The sequence below is a fragment of the Pipra filicauda genome, unplaced genomic scaffold (assembly GCF_003945595.2).
Source record: "Pipra filicauda isolate LSUMZ 115617 unplaced genomic scaffold, ASM394559v2 scaffold90_size2875636_pilon, whole genome shotgun sequence".
Lineage (NCBI taxonomy): Eukaryota > Metazoa > Chordata > Aves > Passeriformes > Pipridae > Pipra > Pipra filicauda.
In genome coordinates, this window is record NW_024105098.1 from 1,686,061 (window position 1) to 1,705,721 (window position 19,661).

General features: G+C 47.3%; 2 protein-coding genes across 7 annotated transcripts in view; both read right to left on the reverse strand.

The window, feature by feature from the left end:
• The window catches only part of INPP5D (inositol polyphosphate-5-phosphatase D), a 51,166-nt gene extending 46,881 nt beyond the window's left edge, over window positions 1-4,285 (reverse strand). For both annotated transcript variants that reach the window (XM_039391163.1, XM_027724984.2), the window contains exon 1: window positions 4,091-4,285. In XM_039391163.1, coding sequence (XP_039247097.1) covers window positions 4,091-4,224 — 134 coding nt within the window. In that variant the 5' untranslated portion in view covers window positions 4,225-4,285. The remainder of the gene's footprint in view (window positions 1-4,090) is intronic.
• Window positions 4,286-8,496: 4,211 nt separating this feature from the next.
• Window positions 8,497-19,661, reverse strand: part of NEU2 (neuraminidase 2) — a 36,995-nt gene continuing 25,830 nt past the window's right edge. For 4 of the 5 annotated variants that reach the window (XM_027724929.2, XM_027724931.2, XM_039391131.1 and 1 more), the window contains 2 exons: window positions 11,347-11,551; window positions 8,497-9,621 (listed from right to left, as the gene is read on the reverse strand). In XM_027724929.2, the coding sequence (XP_027580730.1) occupies window positions 8,683-9,621; window positions 11,347-11,551 (1,144 nt within the window). In that variant the 3' untranslated portion in view covers window positions 8,497-8,682. Of the gene's footprint in view, window positions 9,622-11,346; window positions 11,552-14,980; window positions 15,086-19,661 lie in introns of all 5 variants that reach the window. The other variant, XM_027724933.2, reaches the window with a different exon arrangement.

The window sequence follows — 19,661 nt, forward strand, 5'->3', positions numbered from 1 at the left end:
GTTGAGCTTTGGAGATCTCATCCAAGAAGTATTGACTAAAAAGATATATTTTTACTTTTCTCCCAAGTGAACAACAATCTTTTAAGTCACCTGCAAAGCACTCTGTTAAAGCATACAATATCTCTCTGAGCCAGCAAACAGTGCTGGTTTCAACGCCTTCCTCTCAAAAGAAAGAACAGAATCTGCTTTTAGAGCTTCCTCAGCTGTAACAGAAACTCTGCATTACCTGTGGAATTGTCACAAAATGTGGCCTGAGGTCAGCCTCCCCACTGGGGAGATCAGGCAGATTGATAAAACATCCTAATCTCTTTTACAGTTGTATCGTGAGTCTGTTCATCATATGCCTTTCAGAATCATTCCATGCAGGAGAGAGAAGAGGTTGCCAGGATTTTAGGCAGCTTTGTACAAGGAGTCACAAAGACATTGGAAATGCAAATAAATTACTCATAGATCATAGCTGAGCTTTTCCAGGGTGTCTGGAGAATTTGGTCGTGCACGCACATGAACGTGCATCTTTTGATGGCATTAATGCAAAGGACGCAGAAGAATTCAAACTGCTCCCAGAGCTCATTTCACAGGCACCTGTTCATTCACACATCTGGGACAGGGCTGGCAGTCACAGACATGATCCCCAACTGCTGTGGGCAGCCACAGCACTGCTAATGTCACCAATCCCAGGGCAATCAACGCCAGATGAGGATATGCCCCAAGAAAGGGTACGGGGTTTGTTTTTATCTGTCAGTGCAGCTCTCTTACACCATTTCCTCCTGCTGATATGCAAACAGGGCTAAGCAGAACTGCTCATGCAGCTCATGAGAGACAATTTGTGTGTGTGGAGATTATGAAACTGATAAACGAACCAGCTCAATGGCTCTTGTGTCACAGCAGGACCCTCGTGTTGCCTCCACAGAAAGTGCCTCATCACACAGAGCTCACTTTGTAAAGTGCTTTGGGCTGAGGACAGGTGAGATCAGAGGAAGAACAAGGAAGGAAGGGCAGCTGGGTGAGACAGGTGTAGAGAGGAGCACTTCCTGGGATCAAAAGCAGGAATCCTTTTTAGCAGTCTTCTAATTTACTGCATGTGGATGAAGAAGACTGGGACTCTTACTTCATTTTTACCCTTAGGCTTTCTCTCCTTGGCATCCTGACTGTCAAGTTGCGTGGTCCCAATTACCGCCACATTCCAGGTCCTCCCTAAAAACTGGGTTGAGTTCAGAATTGCTTAACCATTGTTCAGGCTGTCCATGTGGAAGGTAAATAAAACATCAGCCCCAGTTTAAACAGGTCTCCAAGTACTTTTTCATCTCTCTATCCTCTCAACCAAGCAGAGGAGGAAAGGGGACAAGGCTGGTATTTGCTCTTTCCTCTCCTGCTGTGTGTTTTTATGTGCAGGTGATGACCTGCATATTGGGAGTGCCTGGAGATCCTACACAGGGCCGCCATGCCAGACATGGTGCTAAGTGCACCGTGAGAGAGGCAGGGGAGCTGGACATGGCATCTCACAGGCGCTGAGAGGGGTCCCAAAGCTGCAGGTAGCCCTTGAGGGTCATCTCTAAAGAGTTGTTAATCCTGCAGTCATCCATGGATGAACCACCAACAGAAGATCCCCTGGAGGAATGGTACCAGTTCAGCTGCAGGGAACACTAAGCAGGCTCTTTCGGATTTCAGGATCCAGGCATTCCCCTTCAGGTGAGTTAAAGAGCCCATTTCTTGTCAATAAACTGGCAGATCACATGGTGCAGGCACAGAGAAAGGAGGAGGAAAAGGGCTTTGCTTCTTGCCTTTTATGGGGCAGTGTGACCATGGGCCAGCAGTGCAGGGGAGGAGCGTTCCCCAGCCTTTCACTCCCCGAGTTAGAAGCTGCTGTTCTAAGTTTCAGAAAAAGAGGGGAGGCACTCTTAAAGGCCCTGCAAATACATATCCCTTACTCGTCTATATTTATACAAATCCTGTTTTCCTCAAGTAGCTCTTCAATAAAATCACTATTTCATTCTGTGACATTCTAATAATAAGTGTTTTGCTGGTTTTCAGTTGATCTGCCCAATAAATATAAGAGCTTTGTAGAATATGACATTTCTTTTTCAGAGGAAATTTCATGGGTTTTGTTTTCCTTATCTATACACAGTTGACACTTTCTCCCTTTCAAAATAATTCTATTTTTGTGGAAACAATTTTGCTGTCAGCTTTCGAGTCCCCTCATTCTTTGTCCCCAGCCTCTCTGTTTTTTAAACAGAAGTAACTGAATAGCCCAAACCTCAAACACCTCCCAGTCATTAACACAGCTGAAATTGATATATTCCCGAGGAAGTTTTCAGCTTCAGCAAAGCTGCCCATTTTATGGAGAAGACATTCAGACAAAAGACTTATTTGCCACGTTTAACTCTTTCTCTCCACAAACTAACTACAAACCAGCATAAGCTGAAGGCTTGTTAGGTTATTTGACAGCAGTTTGTGTGAAATTTCTGCCATCACTTCACACCTCAGATCCAGCTGCTCTTGCCTGGCGAGGCTGTGTGCTCCCCAGTTCTTTAATCACCACCTCAGAATGGATTTCAGAAAATAACCTCTGGCTCACGGTTCAGAAAATCCTGGTCATTATATTGTTTCTATTTCCTGATCCCATGTCTCTCAAGTCACAAAAGGCTTTCAAAATCGGCTGCATAAACATCTACAATGGAAAAATTTATGCAAATGCATGTTAAGCATTTTTGCAGCACCTTCCCTTACTATAATCCCCACCACTGCTCGGTAAAAACATTTTGTGTACAACTAGTTACAAGTCATATCAATGGGGCCATACTAAAATTGCTCAATGGAAGCAACAGTCTGTTCTAGTAAAGTGTTCCCTGACTGGCAGCAGCTTGGGCCCTTGGCCAGCGATGATGATTGTCTCTCCTGCCTCCTGCTTGGCCTGCCTTTTCGTCTGCAGCCGGCCTTCTTTCTCTGCTCCCTCCAGAAAGACAAAACTCTTCCCTGTGTTGTCACAAGCACCTGAACAGGCAGGTACAAAGGCTTTCTGCACCTTGTAAACACCCCCATGACCCAGCCATCACTGTGGCAGTCCAACACCTATGCTCACAGGGCAGTTATCCAGCCCCAGGCTCCTCTGCACATGAATCCTCTGCTGCAGACGGTGCTGTCAGCAGAAGTTTGACCTCAGAGGCAAGCAGTTAGAACAGAGTTATAAACAGCAGCACCGCGTTCACCACTACAAGAAATATACTTTCAGAAGGAAAAGGAGAAACCTGTGTAATTTAATGTGGGGTAAGGATGCAATGAGTTTTATTGATCTGCTGCGCGGTGGCAGCAAAGAGGATCTGACGGGCAGAACAGGGTCCCAAGGGGGTTCTCTTGATCTCTCCTAAGCAGGGAGCAACTGTCTTATCTCTCTGTAATGCAAAGTCAAACACCTCAGATTTTACCTACTGACTTTAGTCTCCTCTGGCTCCTGCTCTCCTGCCTCCAAGAATAACACCTGGCCCTCATAAACCCAAGGCAGGAGGCCTTGCTCTCTGGTCTCCCAGAATGGGGGGGTCAGGGCTACCAGCATTTCTCTCCCTGTTTCCCACATGAAACATTTACCCCATGAGCCACATTAATGATGCAGGCAGAATCACTGCTGTGCCAGGTGTACCATGCACAGCTTCAGGAACTATTTCAGCTTTTGTTGAATGGGACATGGTACAAGCAGGTGGGTCAAACACACACTGAAGGCAAGAAAAGTGCCTGGGAGGGTACCAAGCTCAGTACTGGAGTTGTTCAAGGTAAATACCTGACCCAAGTTGCTAAGAGGGGCCAAAAGTTCAAGATGCTATTTTCTCTCAGAGCACAGCTGCAGTGCCTTTGATTATTCTCTCCTTTTGAATCGGGCGCAAGGGCAGCGTGAGCGGTACAGCAGTAAGTGATATGGGTTCGTCCAGCCTGGCTCTGATCCCAACCCTTCCTTGCCCCATGGCTCAGACAGGTGCTCTGGTGTGGGCTGCATGTTCCCCGTGGGTCCAGCGGCTGTTTGCCCATCTGGGGGGCGCAGGGGTGCCCCTGCCCGAGCAGGGTCAGCGGGTGCGGGGGCGCGGGCGGACGCCGTACTTACAGCACACAGAGCGCGTACGCCGAGGCGATGGACTCGCTGGCCCGCACAAGGAAGCTGCCATCCTTGCCTACTTTGGAGAGCAGGTCTTCAGCCCTGGAGCGAGTGATGTTGCCGTGGTACCAGCACTGATCCATCGCTGGAGCTGGAGGAAACCTGAATTCCAGTCCAGGAGCTGCCAGAGCTGCCTGTGTGTCTGTGTGTAACGATCAGCCAGCTTCAGCTCACCAGCTTCCTGTTTCAATAGTACAGAGAGGGAAAGGAAACTCAGCCACGGACAACTTCCTCAACTCAAACAGCTCAGAGAGTGAGCGTGACATGTTCCTGCAGCCCCCGCTCTCCTCTTCATGCTGCAGCTGAAGTGACTTGCAAGCCCATGCTCCCTGCCTTTCCCGCCCCCTTCATGTCAGAAAGTCCCAGCTGGGCATCTCTTCTGCTCCCTCACAGATTCAGTCCCCCAGGCTTTGGTGGCCTGCTGTTCCATTTACGATCTCTTGTCAGACCCTGTGAGTTTTCATCTTTTTCCATCTGTCTGTCCTACCTGCTACAGGGCTCCAAGGGCAATAAATAAATCTCTGATCAGAAACACACTGTGCATTAGGATACCTAGCACCGACTGCCCCGTTCCTGCCTTGACTAGTCCTCATAGGCAGTTAGGTGTGAGGAGGGGACTTCAAAGAACTGAACAGAATAAAATTACGACTGCACGTTTCCATGCACAGCAGACTGAGAGGCTGATCTGCACGGGGGATTTGTGACCAAAGCTCCCTGTCAGCTACTGTGAGATGAATTCAAAGATCTTTCCTACTCTAAATCCCCAAAGGTGGGATGGAGCAAAGCTGTGTCTGGCAACCTGCGTCAGAGAGGGAAGAACTGGAGTTTTCACTTCCCTTTTCTTGGTGTGTACATCTGTCCCTCAGCTGTGCTGGGTGGCTGCTCAGTGCTGCATCTCCAAGGCACAGCACAGGGGACACGTTTGCAGCAAGCCAGGACATTGCTACAGTGCCTGTGAGGGAAAATTGGTTGCTTTTTCTGTACCTCCAACCACTCTGCCTTGGAAGGCAGCATTTCTGCACATCCACATTTGAGCTATACCTAAAAGCAGCAGCTGAGCTCAGACTCTGACTTGCAAGTTCCCAGGTAAGACATAGATCCTGCTAACCCTATGCAAACCTTGCTTTACAGAGCCAGGAGAAGTACTAGAACCGCAGTACCTGGATCATGGACATAGCATGGACAGCAAGGCAGGAGAGAACAGACTGTCACTGCATGGGGAGAGGCTAGAATTTGTGGGTATGGAGAGAGAATGAACTGGCACAACCCAGCATTCATTCCTGCAGGCCTTCCTGGTGCTTTCAGTTCTCCAGACACCTGCCCTGCAGTGTCCAGCTTAACCTCTGCCTCTGAGATGAGGCTGTGGGCACCAGCAGCTCAGAGCTGTGTGGCCAGAACAGCGCCCTGCTAAACGAGCAGAACTGCACCGTGCAGGGCTTCCTGACCACGCTGAGCAAGCACTGTCTGCAGACCAAAATTAGCTCAGCTGGACCCGACCTTCAGCTTAGCCCAGATCCACACAGGGCTCCAGGAGACAAACTGACATGGATTCAGGAGCCTAAATGCAGTCAGATGCTGATTGCCATGAAGTGGCTGTGCATGGGCAGTGGCTGTAAGCTACAGAGGGGTTACAAACCCTGCTCTCCCCACCGGGAGGAGTGTCTGCACATGGCAAAGGAACCGTGCAGCTCCTCCTCCCTGCCTGCCCACAGACCACTGCTAGCCTCACCTGCACCAACTGCCTGGGATTTCTGGCACCTCCAGTAGCTTCTCTGGAGCACAGCTGCAGCAGGAGGCAGAACAGCTCTGAATGTTAAACCACTGCTTGGCCTCACAGTGCTCTCCATGCAATGGACACATATCTGGATGCAGAGTGGACAGAGCTGCTGATCACCCCAGGAGTTTTGCTGGAATGAAACTGTGTTTGGAAAGCTTCTCCTGATCTTCTGCAAGCTAAACAAGGTAGCAGGTACAACTCCTGGTTAGACATCTAATTAGCTGTTAGACAGACTACTTAGGTCTATACTTAATTCCTATCCACCCCTCCACCAACTTCAGTTTTTAGCTGCTATTTCCTTCAAATCCCTTGTCCAGCCACACACAACTCCTTTACTTTGAGACATAAACAAGGCGAAGGGATCCAAATACATGTGATGATTGTGGCAATTGGATGTGCAGGCTGGTTTCTGTGAGTATTTCTTAGTTGTAAAAGAAAGCACAATACAGCTCCAGCTGCTCAAAAGGTGAATCCCAATCCCCTAACATAAACAGCTCTGTGGTCCCTAATGGCTCGTTAGCTTGAAATAATACCCCATCTCTCAGACACTGCAATAAACTGGTTTTGCTACAGATCTAGTAGTATTGTACCAGCTGGCTGTCAACTCACCAGCCTGTCCAGAACCAGTAAATAAATACTATCTGTGGCATCATTCAAGATGTACACTGGTCACACAACCCCCCACGTGTAGCCAGACTGTCCACTCTGCATCATCATGGGAGCTGCCAGGCACGACCAGATAAAAACTTCTTAAATATGCATTTCCATGTCATGAAACAAAAGTATTCCATAGTACCTGATGAGGAGGTTAAATCTATAGGACAGCAGGTAGCTTTGCTGAGGTCTAAATATACCAGTACCTCCTTAGGCATCAGTGACAGGCTATTGACCACAGAGGTGCATTTAGGCTCTGGCCTACATCTGAAGAGCACATGAGTAATACCCACAAAGTACTGGCTACCTGAGCCACTCTGCTATGCCAGCCCAGCAAGTTACTGACCTGCTGCTTGGGAAGGGCTTGGCAAATTACAGGTTATCTGTGAAGGTCACGAGATCTCATCACTCTCTTGGTACCTGCAGCCTCCAGGTGCCCTGAAACAAATTCAGATAGTGAGAAAAATCAGGGCCCTTTCTCCCACCTGAAAGCTGCCAGCAGTAAAAGTACAGGGTAGGGGCACTGAGCAAACAGGGACCTGCAGACCTGAGCAGTGACAGTGCCAAGGATCCTATGGGATTTGCTAGTGTTTCTCCAAGAGGATGTGTTCTGAGAGCGCTCTGGAAAGCAGGTGTTATTCTGCATCAATAGAGCAAACAAACATCTTTTCCTTGCAGCCATTCCACATGTGCACACACACAGGATACAGCACCCAGCAAACAAGCACAGACTGGTTCATAAAGCAGAATTTTGTCCAGAGGCATAGGTAACACTTTCCTAGCTCCACCTGCTCTGACATGTCTCCCTTGGTACCCATTCATTTCTGGTGGGTCCCTTGTCTGCTCTCTGTATAAAGCCTCCTTTCAAACCACACCAGAGCCTCAGAAATAGTGTCTCTCTAACCAAAACTAGAATAATTTCCTTCAGAAATCTGCTGAAAATCTGCCTATGTTGGAAAGCCTTCCAGTTTGAGTGTTCTCATGCTGCTCTGGGCTTGGTCAGGTCCCCTCCCTCTGACACAGGTGCTTTTTTACTGGAAGGGGGGCAATGTTATTTGTTTGACATACTGCCTCATATGCCAGTAATACTCTGTAATAAAAAGACATGGGGTTGCCAGCGACAGAAGCAGTAGCTGCATGGATCATACTTGTGTTAGAAAGACCAGCAAGCATTTCCCCTCCTGACTCTAAATTGGGAGCTCCCTCTGCAGACCTGTCCTGATCCTGCAGTTCCAATAGAGGCAAAATGCCATTTCGGCCACTTGTCCTGTCCCCAGACGTGGAAGGGTCCTGGTGTCCTCCATGACCCCTACTGCCACTGCCCAGGGAGAGGGAGCAGCTAGAGCACACAAGGCTCTGGTTTTCTTACAGAGAAACTGCAGCTTGTCAGTGCAGTGTAAGCAAAAGGGCGAGTAAGCAAGGACAGGGCATGGGAAGTAAGGAGAAGGTTCAGTTTGACAGAAGTCCCTGGGGTACCTGGGAACTCAGCAAGGCAACCCCAAACGAACTGCAGAAGTGGGCAAGGAATATCCCCAGAGCAAGACATCACACAGCCTTGCTGAAATAAGGAGCCAGCAAGCCCTGAAAGTTAGAGGTGCCACATTCCTACACTATCTGCGAGAAGCAGTACTCCTAAGCAGAGCCAAAGCAGTGTCCTGAAGAAGGTGACACCAGATACAGGGCAGTAAGCCCAGTGCCTTCTCTAGAACTTTCTCCACAACTTACTAAATACCACTCAGCATAAAACTGCTGCCATCTGTTCCCAGGCAGTCCCTGGGAACACTGTCAGCAGTGTTACATTGATCCAGTCTATCGGAGACCTCAAGGCGAGAAGCCCCGTACAAAGGTCACACTTGGTTTGGGCACGGGATGTGTAAAAAGGCAGCCAAAGGGAAAGGCAAAAAGGGAGAACAGACAACAGAAAACAAACCCAAACACGTTAAGTTTTATTATATTTAATAGACTTCATAATCTACAGACGCCGCAAGCCAACGCCAAACTAAGTGTGCAGCAGGAGTACAAAAAACCTCCTGCTCAAAGATGAGAGGTGATAGTGAAAAGTATCAGCAAAGGTGGTGTTTGGAGGGATGCTGGTGGAAAGGCTTGAGACTCAGAGCTCTGAGGGAAAGGCTTGCTTCAAGGTGAACATGACAAAGATCATCTCTTCGCACTGCCGGCGGGTCCCATATTCAAAGAGGCAGGAGAACAAGGGTGAGCCATCGGGTCCAACACCCATGTACTGCAGATCCGAATAAGCACACAGGCCCCTGAAGAGGATGCTGGGTTTTGTCCAGTGTGCTGGATTTAAAGGGCTTTTGTTGAGGTAAATTCCCAAATCTTTTCGACCCTTTGGGTCTGTAGGGTGAGCATAGAGTAACCAACTGTCTTGGCACCTGGCATCAGGGGGAGGTGGAAAGGCAGTAACACTTCCATGGCATCCAAAGGGAGGTTCCACTAGCATTTCAACCCGCTGGCCTCCCTCGAAGTCCAGCCCATGGTTGTAGCTGACGGCCTGGATTCGGGCTCCCCTGGTGCTCCTCGCGTTGCAGTACAGGACCTTCCTGCCACAGGTGTGCACCTCCGCTACCTGGCACTCCACCGCGCTCTCCTCGCCCACGAAGTTGCCCAGCTCCCACGTTGTGCCGTGGTCAGAGCTGATGAAGCAGAAGGCATGAGGGGTGGGGTGCTGCTTAGGGTCCAAGATACGATAGGCATAGGCGGGAATCACCAGGCTCCGGGCCTCGTTGAGCAACTGTAATCCATGACCCGGCCCCACCGCAAACGTGGCCCAGTTCTTGTACTCGGTCCTGATGGTGCCGTCGGTGACATCCTGGGCAGCGCTCCAGGTGCGCCCTTGGTCCATGCTGGTGACGTAGCAGAGGCGTACCAGGTTAATCTTTGTCCTGAGCTGATGCTGCTCGGAGATCTTTCCTGGGACAGCTATGAAGAACAGGATCAGCTTCCCAGAGACCTCATCGTAAACCGGGCAGGGGTTCATAGATCGGTGGTCTTTCAGCTGTGCAGTGAAAAGGGTCTCCATGTTATTCCACTGCCAGGGCCCACGTGAAGGGAGACAAGAACGAAACACACCATTACAAACAGATCCAAGTTAGAGTGCAAGGATGCCTGGACAAAAGTTACAGAAAAGCATGGGAAGAACAGAAGAGAAGCAAGTTAGTGGATAGAGCAAGAAATGGGAAAACAATAATCTGGCATCACCAAAGGTAAATGAAAATTCTTTGGATGACACAAAGCACATGCACGTCATCAAGCAGGTGGGTTATGTCCCTTTTAATTACTACTCCCCGAGGAGCTGACAGCTCCATACCTCAGTGCAGCTGGTGACTGATGACACAGTCTGGAAAGCTACAGGAGCTGAATTGTCAGAAATTCTCACAAATACATAGTTGGCACAGACGTGCCCAGTGGTCAAAGTGTGCTGGTACAGACACTGTGCTGTGTCAGTGCTTCTTAAGAGGCCACAGAGGTACCCGAGCCCTTTGCAAGTATCCTGGATGCTGACAAATTCCTTTCCATTCAAACTCCTATTCCTCCACTGTGATCCATGTGTGAATGGGCATCCCAGCCTACACTGAGGACCCTTGCTGGGCTGACTGCATGGCTTTCCATGCTCTGGTATGGAGATTTGGGCCCTGAGCTGTCCGATTCAGAAAAGAGCAGGTACAACTACCCTGCAAGCCCTGTCTTTCTTTAAATGAATAGGACCTAACACCATCACATTTCTGACACTAACATTGCTATTAGAAAATTATGCCTAAATAGTGTTATTGGCTCTGTAAAAGAAGCGGTGGTTTCCAGTAAGATTATACTAATTCGCTTTTCTGCCCTGAGTTGCTGATTACCCTTTTTGATCGTGTTTTCTCTTTGTCTATTCAGCCTATATTAACTTTTCTTGAATATTTAATATTTCCATTTTAAGAAAATCTAACATGTGAACACAAATGACTAAGTTTATGACCATCTGAGCCCTACTTAACTGAATTACAGAGAGTTACACAAGATGCAACCTGAATGGTCTGATACTGCAGATGTGCTCAGAGGCTGCTTCTGCAAGGCAGAATCCAGCTCTTAGGAGTGTACAATCAAAGACAACTAATGAAGGTTTGGAACACAAAAATATAATTACTTTTTTTCCCCCCAACACATTTATGCCTTTGCAAATGCAAACAAATTACTATAAATAGAATATCCACCACCCCCAGCCACCCAGCAGGATAACTGTTAATAATAACTGGTAGGTTAATAAAGTAGCCAATTCCCTGGCACCAACACACCAGACAACGCTCTTTTGCGTGGGGAGACTTGCTGTTCTCAATTGTTTTTTAAACCAGAAATTAGTATTAAGATGATGAATTAAAAACCAAAAAAAAAATAGTAACTGATGGCTAATTTACTTCTCCTTGTCCTTGTGCCACTCCCCATTTCTGCCTCTCCTCCACATCTTGGCTGCCACAACAGGACTTTTGTTTCCTCTCTCTGTCTGCATCCCCATCCCAGTGATGGGTCCAAAGCCTCTCCTGGAGTATCTGCTGTACCTGCCCCCTGTTAGTCCCCCCACCAGCTGCCCGGTCACAGGATTGAATCCCAGCAGTTTTAGCAACACGTGCATTATTTAGTGGCAGATTTGTCTCCTGTAACTGGGGAGGAGAAGCTGCCCTGTCCCTCCAGCAAGAGGGCAAATCCCCTGAAGTGCTGTGGAGCCATGTGAGCAGCACAGGTGGGCAGTGTCCCCGCTCCCTCCCCACGCTGGTACCTGGACGTGGTGCGTGCTGGGGTCGTACACGCCCCTGCGCATCGCTATGAGCTTGGCGTGTTCATCCACCACATCCTCCCGCTCCTCAGCAAACGCCAGGATCATGCTGAACCGGGGCAGGTAGAGCAGGGCTGGAATGCGATAGCTCCAGGTACCGTTCCGGAACAACGTCTCTTGCTCCAAGACAGGGAACGAAGCCATTGTGCTGGAGGGAAGACAAAGCACATTGCATTCTGTCCCAGCAAAATGGGATGGGGCGCTGGTTTTTGCTCTCCTTGCTCAGTGGGGCCCGTCCTGCATTGAAACAATTTCTGCTACTTTCAGCTCTGTCTTTTTCTTCTGCTTTTCCAAAGAGAACCTGTATGTAGCAGAGTAGCTGGAACTGAGGCCAGACTTACCCCAGGAGCAGCCTGGTTGATATGGCTGGAGTGTTGCAAGGCAAGTGCACTAAATACAGTTAATAAAAAAGCTGTGCTTTGTTTTGTCTTTTTAATTAAATTCACAGGCCGGGACTTTTGTGGGTTTACTCTGTAATTCAGAAGACTGTTGATAATAAGACATTGTAGTACTTGCCCTCAGAAGACCATTAACGTCTCTGGTGATAGTGTATCCAAAACCTGGCACAGAACTTCTGCTTTGCTAAATATGAGTTTAAAATTTCATATAAATGACACAGTGAGGCAATCCCTGACCTCAGCTGTGCCCCAGCTTGGGGATGACAAGCACTGAGCACGAATAAAGAAAGGAAGAGAACTTCCCTCCTTCCGTAAGATTAAAGAACAGTCTGAATGGTGTCCCAAAGCTTTGGGTGGCACTTCTGACCAGGTGAAAACCTTGTCCTCTTTACAGTGACTTAAAAGCAATGTTATGAAGGAAAGCAAACATGAGGGAGAATTTAAGGAAGCTGCCTCTGTGCTATACCCCACAAAGTTTCTGTTCCTCTCCCAAGACCCACTCGGCCCACTGTCCTCTTGCACTGAGCTCCTCCTGTGAGCCAATCTACCCTGGCAAAAACCCAGTGGGCTTGAGGGAATTATCTCTGAGCGGATGGGGGCAAAAATAAGAAAAAAAAAAAGAAAAAGAGAGAAGGAAAATACATGTCTCTGACATGATACACCAGAAACTGAAGGCTTGGATATCCCTTGCTCAGCAGGGAAGGGGAGAAGAAAAAAAAAGAAAAATAAATATTAAAAAAAATCAAGCCTTAGATCTCTGACGCATCGAGTGGGTAGGATGGCAGGGAGAAGATGACAATACACTATGAGTAAGAAATTCAAATGCCTCCTACCTCAGCTGAGGCAAGACTTGCTGCACTCTTCATTGAGGATTCTCCTATTTATCCAAGTCTTGGAAAGTGCTATAGTAGCTATTGGACATGGATCAGATCCTCGTGTTTTTGAAGGCTCCCTTGATAATTCAGGACCAGCTGTGGAGGCAGCTGCAGAGTGCATGTACCTACCTGGAGAATAGTTTGCACTCTTCCATGTTTAAGAGGAAAGCTTGTATTAGCCAGTGTAACTAACCTTGACTAGGTCCACAGTTTGTTTAAATTGTTTTGTTTTGCAGCGCTGATTCCTGAGTTAGGACAGCACAGATAGGCTGAGTTCATCCTCCTCAGACAGCACCATCACATTACACTCTCTCCAGATCCATAGCCAGACAGGGAGTCTTGCTTTCTCCTTGCAGCTGCTATAAATACCAGTGAGATCTGTGAACTCACAGCGTTGCTCAGAAGGGTCTGAACTGCACTGTTTGAGCTAAAGCGACCTGTACAGACTCCAGCCCCACAGCCCCACTGCCACTGAGATCCAAAGCCACTGCAGAGGGAAGTCCATCTCCCAGGAGCAGCTGCTCCCTCCTCACTGTCACCAACTGTCACCTCACCGCTGCTGTACTAAATGTTTCCAGAACTAGATCCCAGCTATCCAGGCAGTAACATGAAGGAAGCAGGAAGACCTTCCTAGAACAAATAGCTGTGCTGTTCACTACTTCCCAGCATGGCTGTGGCTATTTATACAGCCCACAGCCGTGGCTGTGTGCTCATGGCTCCTGAAACAGAACTCACCAGCGTGCTTCCAGACTATTTAAAGGGAGATTATTTAAAGGGAATTAGTCAGCCTGTCTAGTGCTGCACAGGTTCCCTGGCGCTCCTGCTCGTGGTACTGCAGTCTGCTGTTCTGATACTGCAGTTCTGCTTCAGGGCAGAGCAAGAGGGAAGGAAAAGAACCAAAAAAAAATATAAAGGAGAGGTAGAAGAGAAAGAGAGATCTGGGCCATGAAGCCCTTGATGGAAATCCAGACCAGTGCCACAGGAGGCCGTGCTGCACCTGAGTCCCTCCCACGTGAGCCTGTCACCTGCAGACACCTCTGCCCACACTCTCAGCCCTCCATGTCAATGTGAGTGTCACAACACTCTTCCCCTTATTGCCAAAAGGGGATTGAGGAACTCACTGAACTGGGAATAGCTGCCATAGAAACAAGCCTGAGGCTCCTGGACACAGCACCCACAACTATAATCAAGGAAAATACTGGAACCAGGTGACTTCTCCATCTATCCAGAGACTAAAGAGAGGTATGTGTGAGTGTGTGTATATACACACATATACACACACTTGTATATGTGCTCCCTACACACAGTGTGGCTCTTATGGCTGGATGCATGTATATACACACTGTGTATCCATCTGCAGAGAAACTCTTCCATCCTTTTTTAAACACAGTTAAAGTCAATATTCAGCTTCTTCTGCCTTCTGCCTCGTGGATCCTCAAGCAGAGATTGAGTCATAACAGTTTGAGTTTCACACAGAATCCAAAATGCAGGATCTTTAAATAAACTTAAAGTTCTTAATATTTATATATTAAAGAAAAAAAATAGTGCTGGCTTTAGTTACTTCTCCAGCCAACTGAAAGGAATTGATTTTTCTCTTGAACTCTACCCATTTTCAAAGGCAAACCCATTAACTAGACCCTCCTGAATAAAAGAGAAGTAAAATTGTCAAATCGTTGACAGGACAGCCCCAGGAAGAATGTTCCAAAACTTCATCCTCCAGCACTGCAGGAATTCAAATCAGACACACCAGTCCCTCCAAGGCTAAATTGCCAGAGGATGCACATGTCCATGATGCTACTCTGCTCCTAAACTCTACTGAAATAGCACTGCCTGGCCTGCAAGGAAGAAGAGAGTATTGCAGGCAGCACGACCCAAGGACAGTGGCAAAGTTTGTAGATCACAGCAGTATCTTTTGAAATACCAAGAGCTATAACTGGGGAAAAAAAAAAAAAAAAAGATAAACTTCTGGAACACAAAGGCCTGAAACACAAGCAGGAGACTGGAGAGCTGTACACAAGAAGACAAAAATTGCTCAGATCTGCATCAACTCAATGACCCTGGAGAGAAGAGTGAGCTGTACTTTTTTGAGGTAAAAGAGTGAGAAAGGTAAGTTTTTCCTAGGAGAAAAGAACATAGCTCCTCACCTCTTCCCAGATGAGAGAGGTGCTGGTGAGGAGAAGGGAAATTTATCTTGTAGCCATTAAGCCAATATTCCCTTCGTCATTTTGGTATTTACTGGAGTGTTTAATTCATTTCCCAGGCTTATCCCTGCCAAGTGTCCGGTTCAGGGAGAATGACGTTTACCTGCAATTCCTCTCCAAGGCACAAGGGAAGCTGCTGCACCGAGATCCAGTACCTCACCTCCGGGCAGGACCAGGCAGACAGGGAAAGACGAGCACAGTGCAAACACTAAGAGAAGGGGGAGTTAAACCGGAGGAAGCCATTACTCATAGTTTGCAAGTTACACAGCTGTAATGATTTCCAAAGCAGAGACTGTTTCCAGCACACCAGAAGAGTCAAAAAAAAATAACAGTTGTCAACAAATGAATCTGTGCTGGATCTCATGCCTGGAAGGAGCCCAAGTGGCGGTAAGGGATAGGTGCTGGCAGACACCAGGAGAGGGTACTTGTTCCTTCCTCATCTGTCCTTCAGGGCAGCTCACATGGACTTGTCTATAGAGCAGGATGAGCCCTTGCATGTTTATTTGCTTTACCCTTCTCCAAGTTACTAAAAACGGTAACATTTCCACTGGCCTCAGCTTCTGTACAGACCTGTTCTTAACATGTTCACATCCCAGCTGAAATGACAGCGTGTCTTTAAAAACAAACCAGCAGAGATGAGGTAATATGCTGAACTTTATCCCTTGGTCTCCATCAGAGAGCTCTACACTCTGTGCAGCAGGCAGCTTGTTCTTGAATGATTTTAGATAGGTCCCAAAAAAACAGACAACCCATTCAGGGAGGGGTTGGGGGGAAAAACACAAACAAAAAACCCAGGCAGAGCCAAATACAAAATCCATCTAAAACTCTGCTTTGCAAGGTAAGCTTAAGAATCCAAGATAAGTCGTTCTGTAGTCAACATCAGACCTGGATTTACAGTGTTTTCCAAATGTGTAAAGCATTTCAACTAATGCTGAAACACATTCTCTGTTTCACTTAAAGGAAAATAAGGCATTTCCACTGGGATATTGCATAGAGGGCTCCCAGGAGTAGCCATGTTCCAGTTGTATAGGACTAAGAAACAGAAGACCTGGTTTGCTTCTCGAATCCTTGCTCCACAGGGTATTCCTGTGTGGAAGCCCTTCCTCCCTGCTGAACAGCCTGGCTGTGCCTGTTTCTGCCACAGCCCAGCACTGGAGTGCTCCATCCCCAGCCTGCTTGTGCCCTTAGACCAGATCCCACACTAAATCTAGGCTATAGAAATTCATAACAAGCAGGTAACACACATTTATTTAGTCCAATAAATCACCCTCAATGTAAAGTCAGAAAGACCTTATCAGTGAAACTGTCAAACAATAAACCTTAAACAAACTAAACCATTCAGAATTCAAAACTGAAAAAGACACAAAACTGGAATTACATTAATCCAGCAGCCAATTGGATTAAACTTTTTAACCACACTAGAAACAGAAAGTTTCTCTTGTGGTAAAAACTTCATAACACATTTACATGGGGATTTTCAGGCTCCCCACTACATGGTTTCCTAAACAATCGACCAAGTTCTGTTTTCAAACTGCTGTGGCTCAGGCTGGCAGTAGCTCCTGTGCCCTAGAGTGGAGGTTTTCTTAGCAATAGGGAGGAATTACATGAAGCAGTAGTATTTTTCTTAAAATATGTTTCGTGGAGGAATACACAAACTGCACTCCTACTTGAACCTCCAAAATGTTGTATTTACCTTTTTCGTTTCTAGCAATGTCCCTGTTATGAAAAACTTTGTTTGTTTGTTTGTTTTTAAAAGAAAAGAAAAAAAAGAAAAATAAATACCTTTTTCACTCTGTGTCTCCTGGAAGTCACGTCACAAGGAAATAAAAACAAACCACCAGAACCAAAAAGCACTCCTATTGGAGTAGATAAAAGGGAGGCTCACCACGTTCTTACCAACTATCTCCAACCTGCAAAATTATTTATGTTGGCAGCAATGTCAGCTGTCTTGGATCCCCAAGAAAACCAGGAGCTGGCATGTATACACAAGCTGACATTTAAATAGCAAACCTGCTTTGCATATAAGGGGTGGCTCCATGTGAGCTGGACAAACAATAGGGAAAGACTTTTACATTATCATAGTAATTAAGCAGCATATTTCTACCTGCACGGGTTGACAGCGCTGTGGAGCAGCTGCTGTTCCGGATGGTTACACAGTTCCCGTGCTGTCTTATTTCTTGGACCTCTTCTGCCCTGGGGATGAGGACAGGAAAGTCCCTCTGGTCCCAGTGCTTCCTCTCAGAGTGATCCTGACCTCTGGGGAAGTTTGCCAAAAGACCTCACAAAAGTGTTATAAGCAGGAGGTGACAGTGCTGTGATAATCCAGCATTCCTCTCCTGGCTCCCCACACCTCCAATCCACCAGCACGTTCTTTCTGGATAAGAAATGGGTTAACACAGGGGAGCCCAGGCAGGGATACAGGAATGACATGCCGGCGCAGGCAGGTGCAGCTCCCAGAGCCTCTGGGGAGGTGTTCCAGGATCAAACTATCACAGTAGCTGCAGGCAATGAGCTATGGGGAAGAGTCAGGCTGAGGAACAGAGGGTAGAGCACAGCCTGGGGTCACAGCTGAGGAAGAGGAGGAGGCAGCACCCCTTCTCCCAGTTGTGCCCTGCCTGGCCTAGAGCCTCTCAGCCTGCACCTGCAGCTGCTGGGAGTACCCAAGCAAATGATTTCACCACTACATGTGCTACTGCTGTCAGAAAGGACCTTTCCTAGCTGCATCCCCTGCTTTCTCCTCTTCTCTGCTGTTTCCATTGCTGCCATTAATACTTCTTGTCTTGGAAGTGATCTGAAAAAATGAAAATAACAATCCTGCAAACAGATCTTGCTAGTAATGACAGAAGGGGAAGAAAATCTCTTCAACTGATGGCAGCTGTGGTTGATCTGTGCAAGCCAAAGAGGGAGTTGCACAGGTGTGGATTTACAACCAATCTGACTACCTTAATTAATGTAATGCTTCTGTATTGCTCTCCTTCCTCTCTCTTGAGCAACTTTGTATCCCTTCTTGTGCCAGCACGGATGCTCATCTTACCCTGGCAAGCCATCAGAAGATGTCAGTCTGGCAGAACACTAATCCATAAAGAAAAAAGTGAACAGTTTCTGCTAGGTCATTGTCCTGGACTGCGTCAGCAAGAGTCAAACAAGCAGCAGAATCTGCAGTAGGAGCAGGAGCTCAAAGCTGTTGACAGGAGGAGCAGACTCACCTCCCAGACTGGCACTTAGCCATCGGGGCTAATTAGCTGCATCGTAAAACCACACCCCGTGTTTATGAACCTTGTCTAACTGGGCAAGTGAAGTACTGCCTAACTGGGGCACACTAGAGAAGCCCGAAGGCATTTGTATCTCAATGCTTTACCTGGAATCAAGCAACAATCAATGTGAGGAAAAGTCCCTCCAGAGACAATGCTATTGATATCCACCAGATATTAACTTTCAACAGTGACTCCTGGAGAAATTCCAAAGCAGAAGCAATTCATGAAGGAGGCTTCTAAGGTGCGGTTTGCCAGGATGCCAGACATGAGCTATTGCTTTATGGATTTCTTCACCTTTTTTCCTCTCCCTGGCTAGCAGCAGTGTTACTCGGGTGATTTTCTGAGTCACACACTCGGCTGCTGCTGCAGCCAGACAACCCATAAATACTCATTTGTTTAATAGAAATCACCTTGTCCAGCTGCAGCTTAAAACTGATTGTCCATCTCTTCTGAGTGGAAGTCCCAGATGTGCTTGCTGTGGTGGCAGTGGTTTCATGGGCTATGGTGGCAGCACACACGTGGCAGAGTGGCTGTGCCTCAGGCCACCTCTCATCTCCCTTTATCACCTCCCTTTCCAAGCAGGACCCCACACATTCCTCTACAGCCAGCTGGGGTGCCCTGCCTTCAGCCCACTCCTCAGGACAGGTATCAGATGTGGCTGTGCAGAGGCTCAAACTACTCCCAAAACGAAGAATGTGTTGCTTAGTCCTGCAGGGAGGTTAAACTGGGTGAACCCCAGTGCCTGTGCAGGGCAAACCCACAGTCAACATGGGCAGCCTGTGCTGCCTCCCTGCACAGTCAGCACCAAGCACTGCCAGCATCCAGGCTCCAGCACTGCTCTTCAGCCCATACCACAGTTCTTTAGCTGCAAAACCCATCCTTGCTGATAAAAGTGCTTTTTCCAAACATGTTGTGTGCTGCAACTATTCTACAAAACTGTTCCTTATTAAGTATCAAAAGTGGATGTCCCTCTGTAGATGTGCACAGCTTGATTCTCCTTCTTTCCTTTCAGTGTCACCAGTGAAGTTTAAAACAGGTTTCAGTCTGAGGAGGATCAAGCTCTTCACTTCTATTGTTCCACGCTTACTTCATTGCCCTTATCTGATTGTTGTAATGAAAACGTTTTTAAAAAGGTTAAAAAATGCAAATGGGGTGTGTGGGTGCATTAATAAGAGGATATAAAAATAATGCAGAATATAATATAATGACAGAATCCTGAACAATGGAGCATTTGAAGTTGGAGGACCACATTCACTTTTGGGTGCCACCTCTTAGGAAAGATACAGCAATAGCTGCAAATGGAGGCTGAGGAAAGGAACTCAGAAGCTAATGCTTCTGAGTGTATGTGAAAAGTAATTAGGAGGAAAACAAGAGTTGGTATTTAGTGAGTGACACATAGTCCATTGAAAATTATCACAGTGTATTTCCCTTGCAAAATGTTAAACCTGTGCCCATTGACTCCTGGCACCATTAAAAGGCAAGGCTGGCCCAGGTAATTCAGGATTCTTTCTCTGCAGTGCAGTGTGGCTG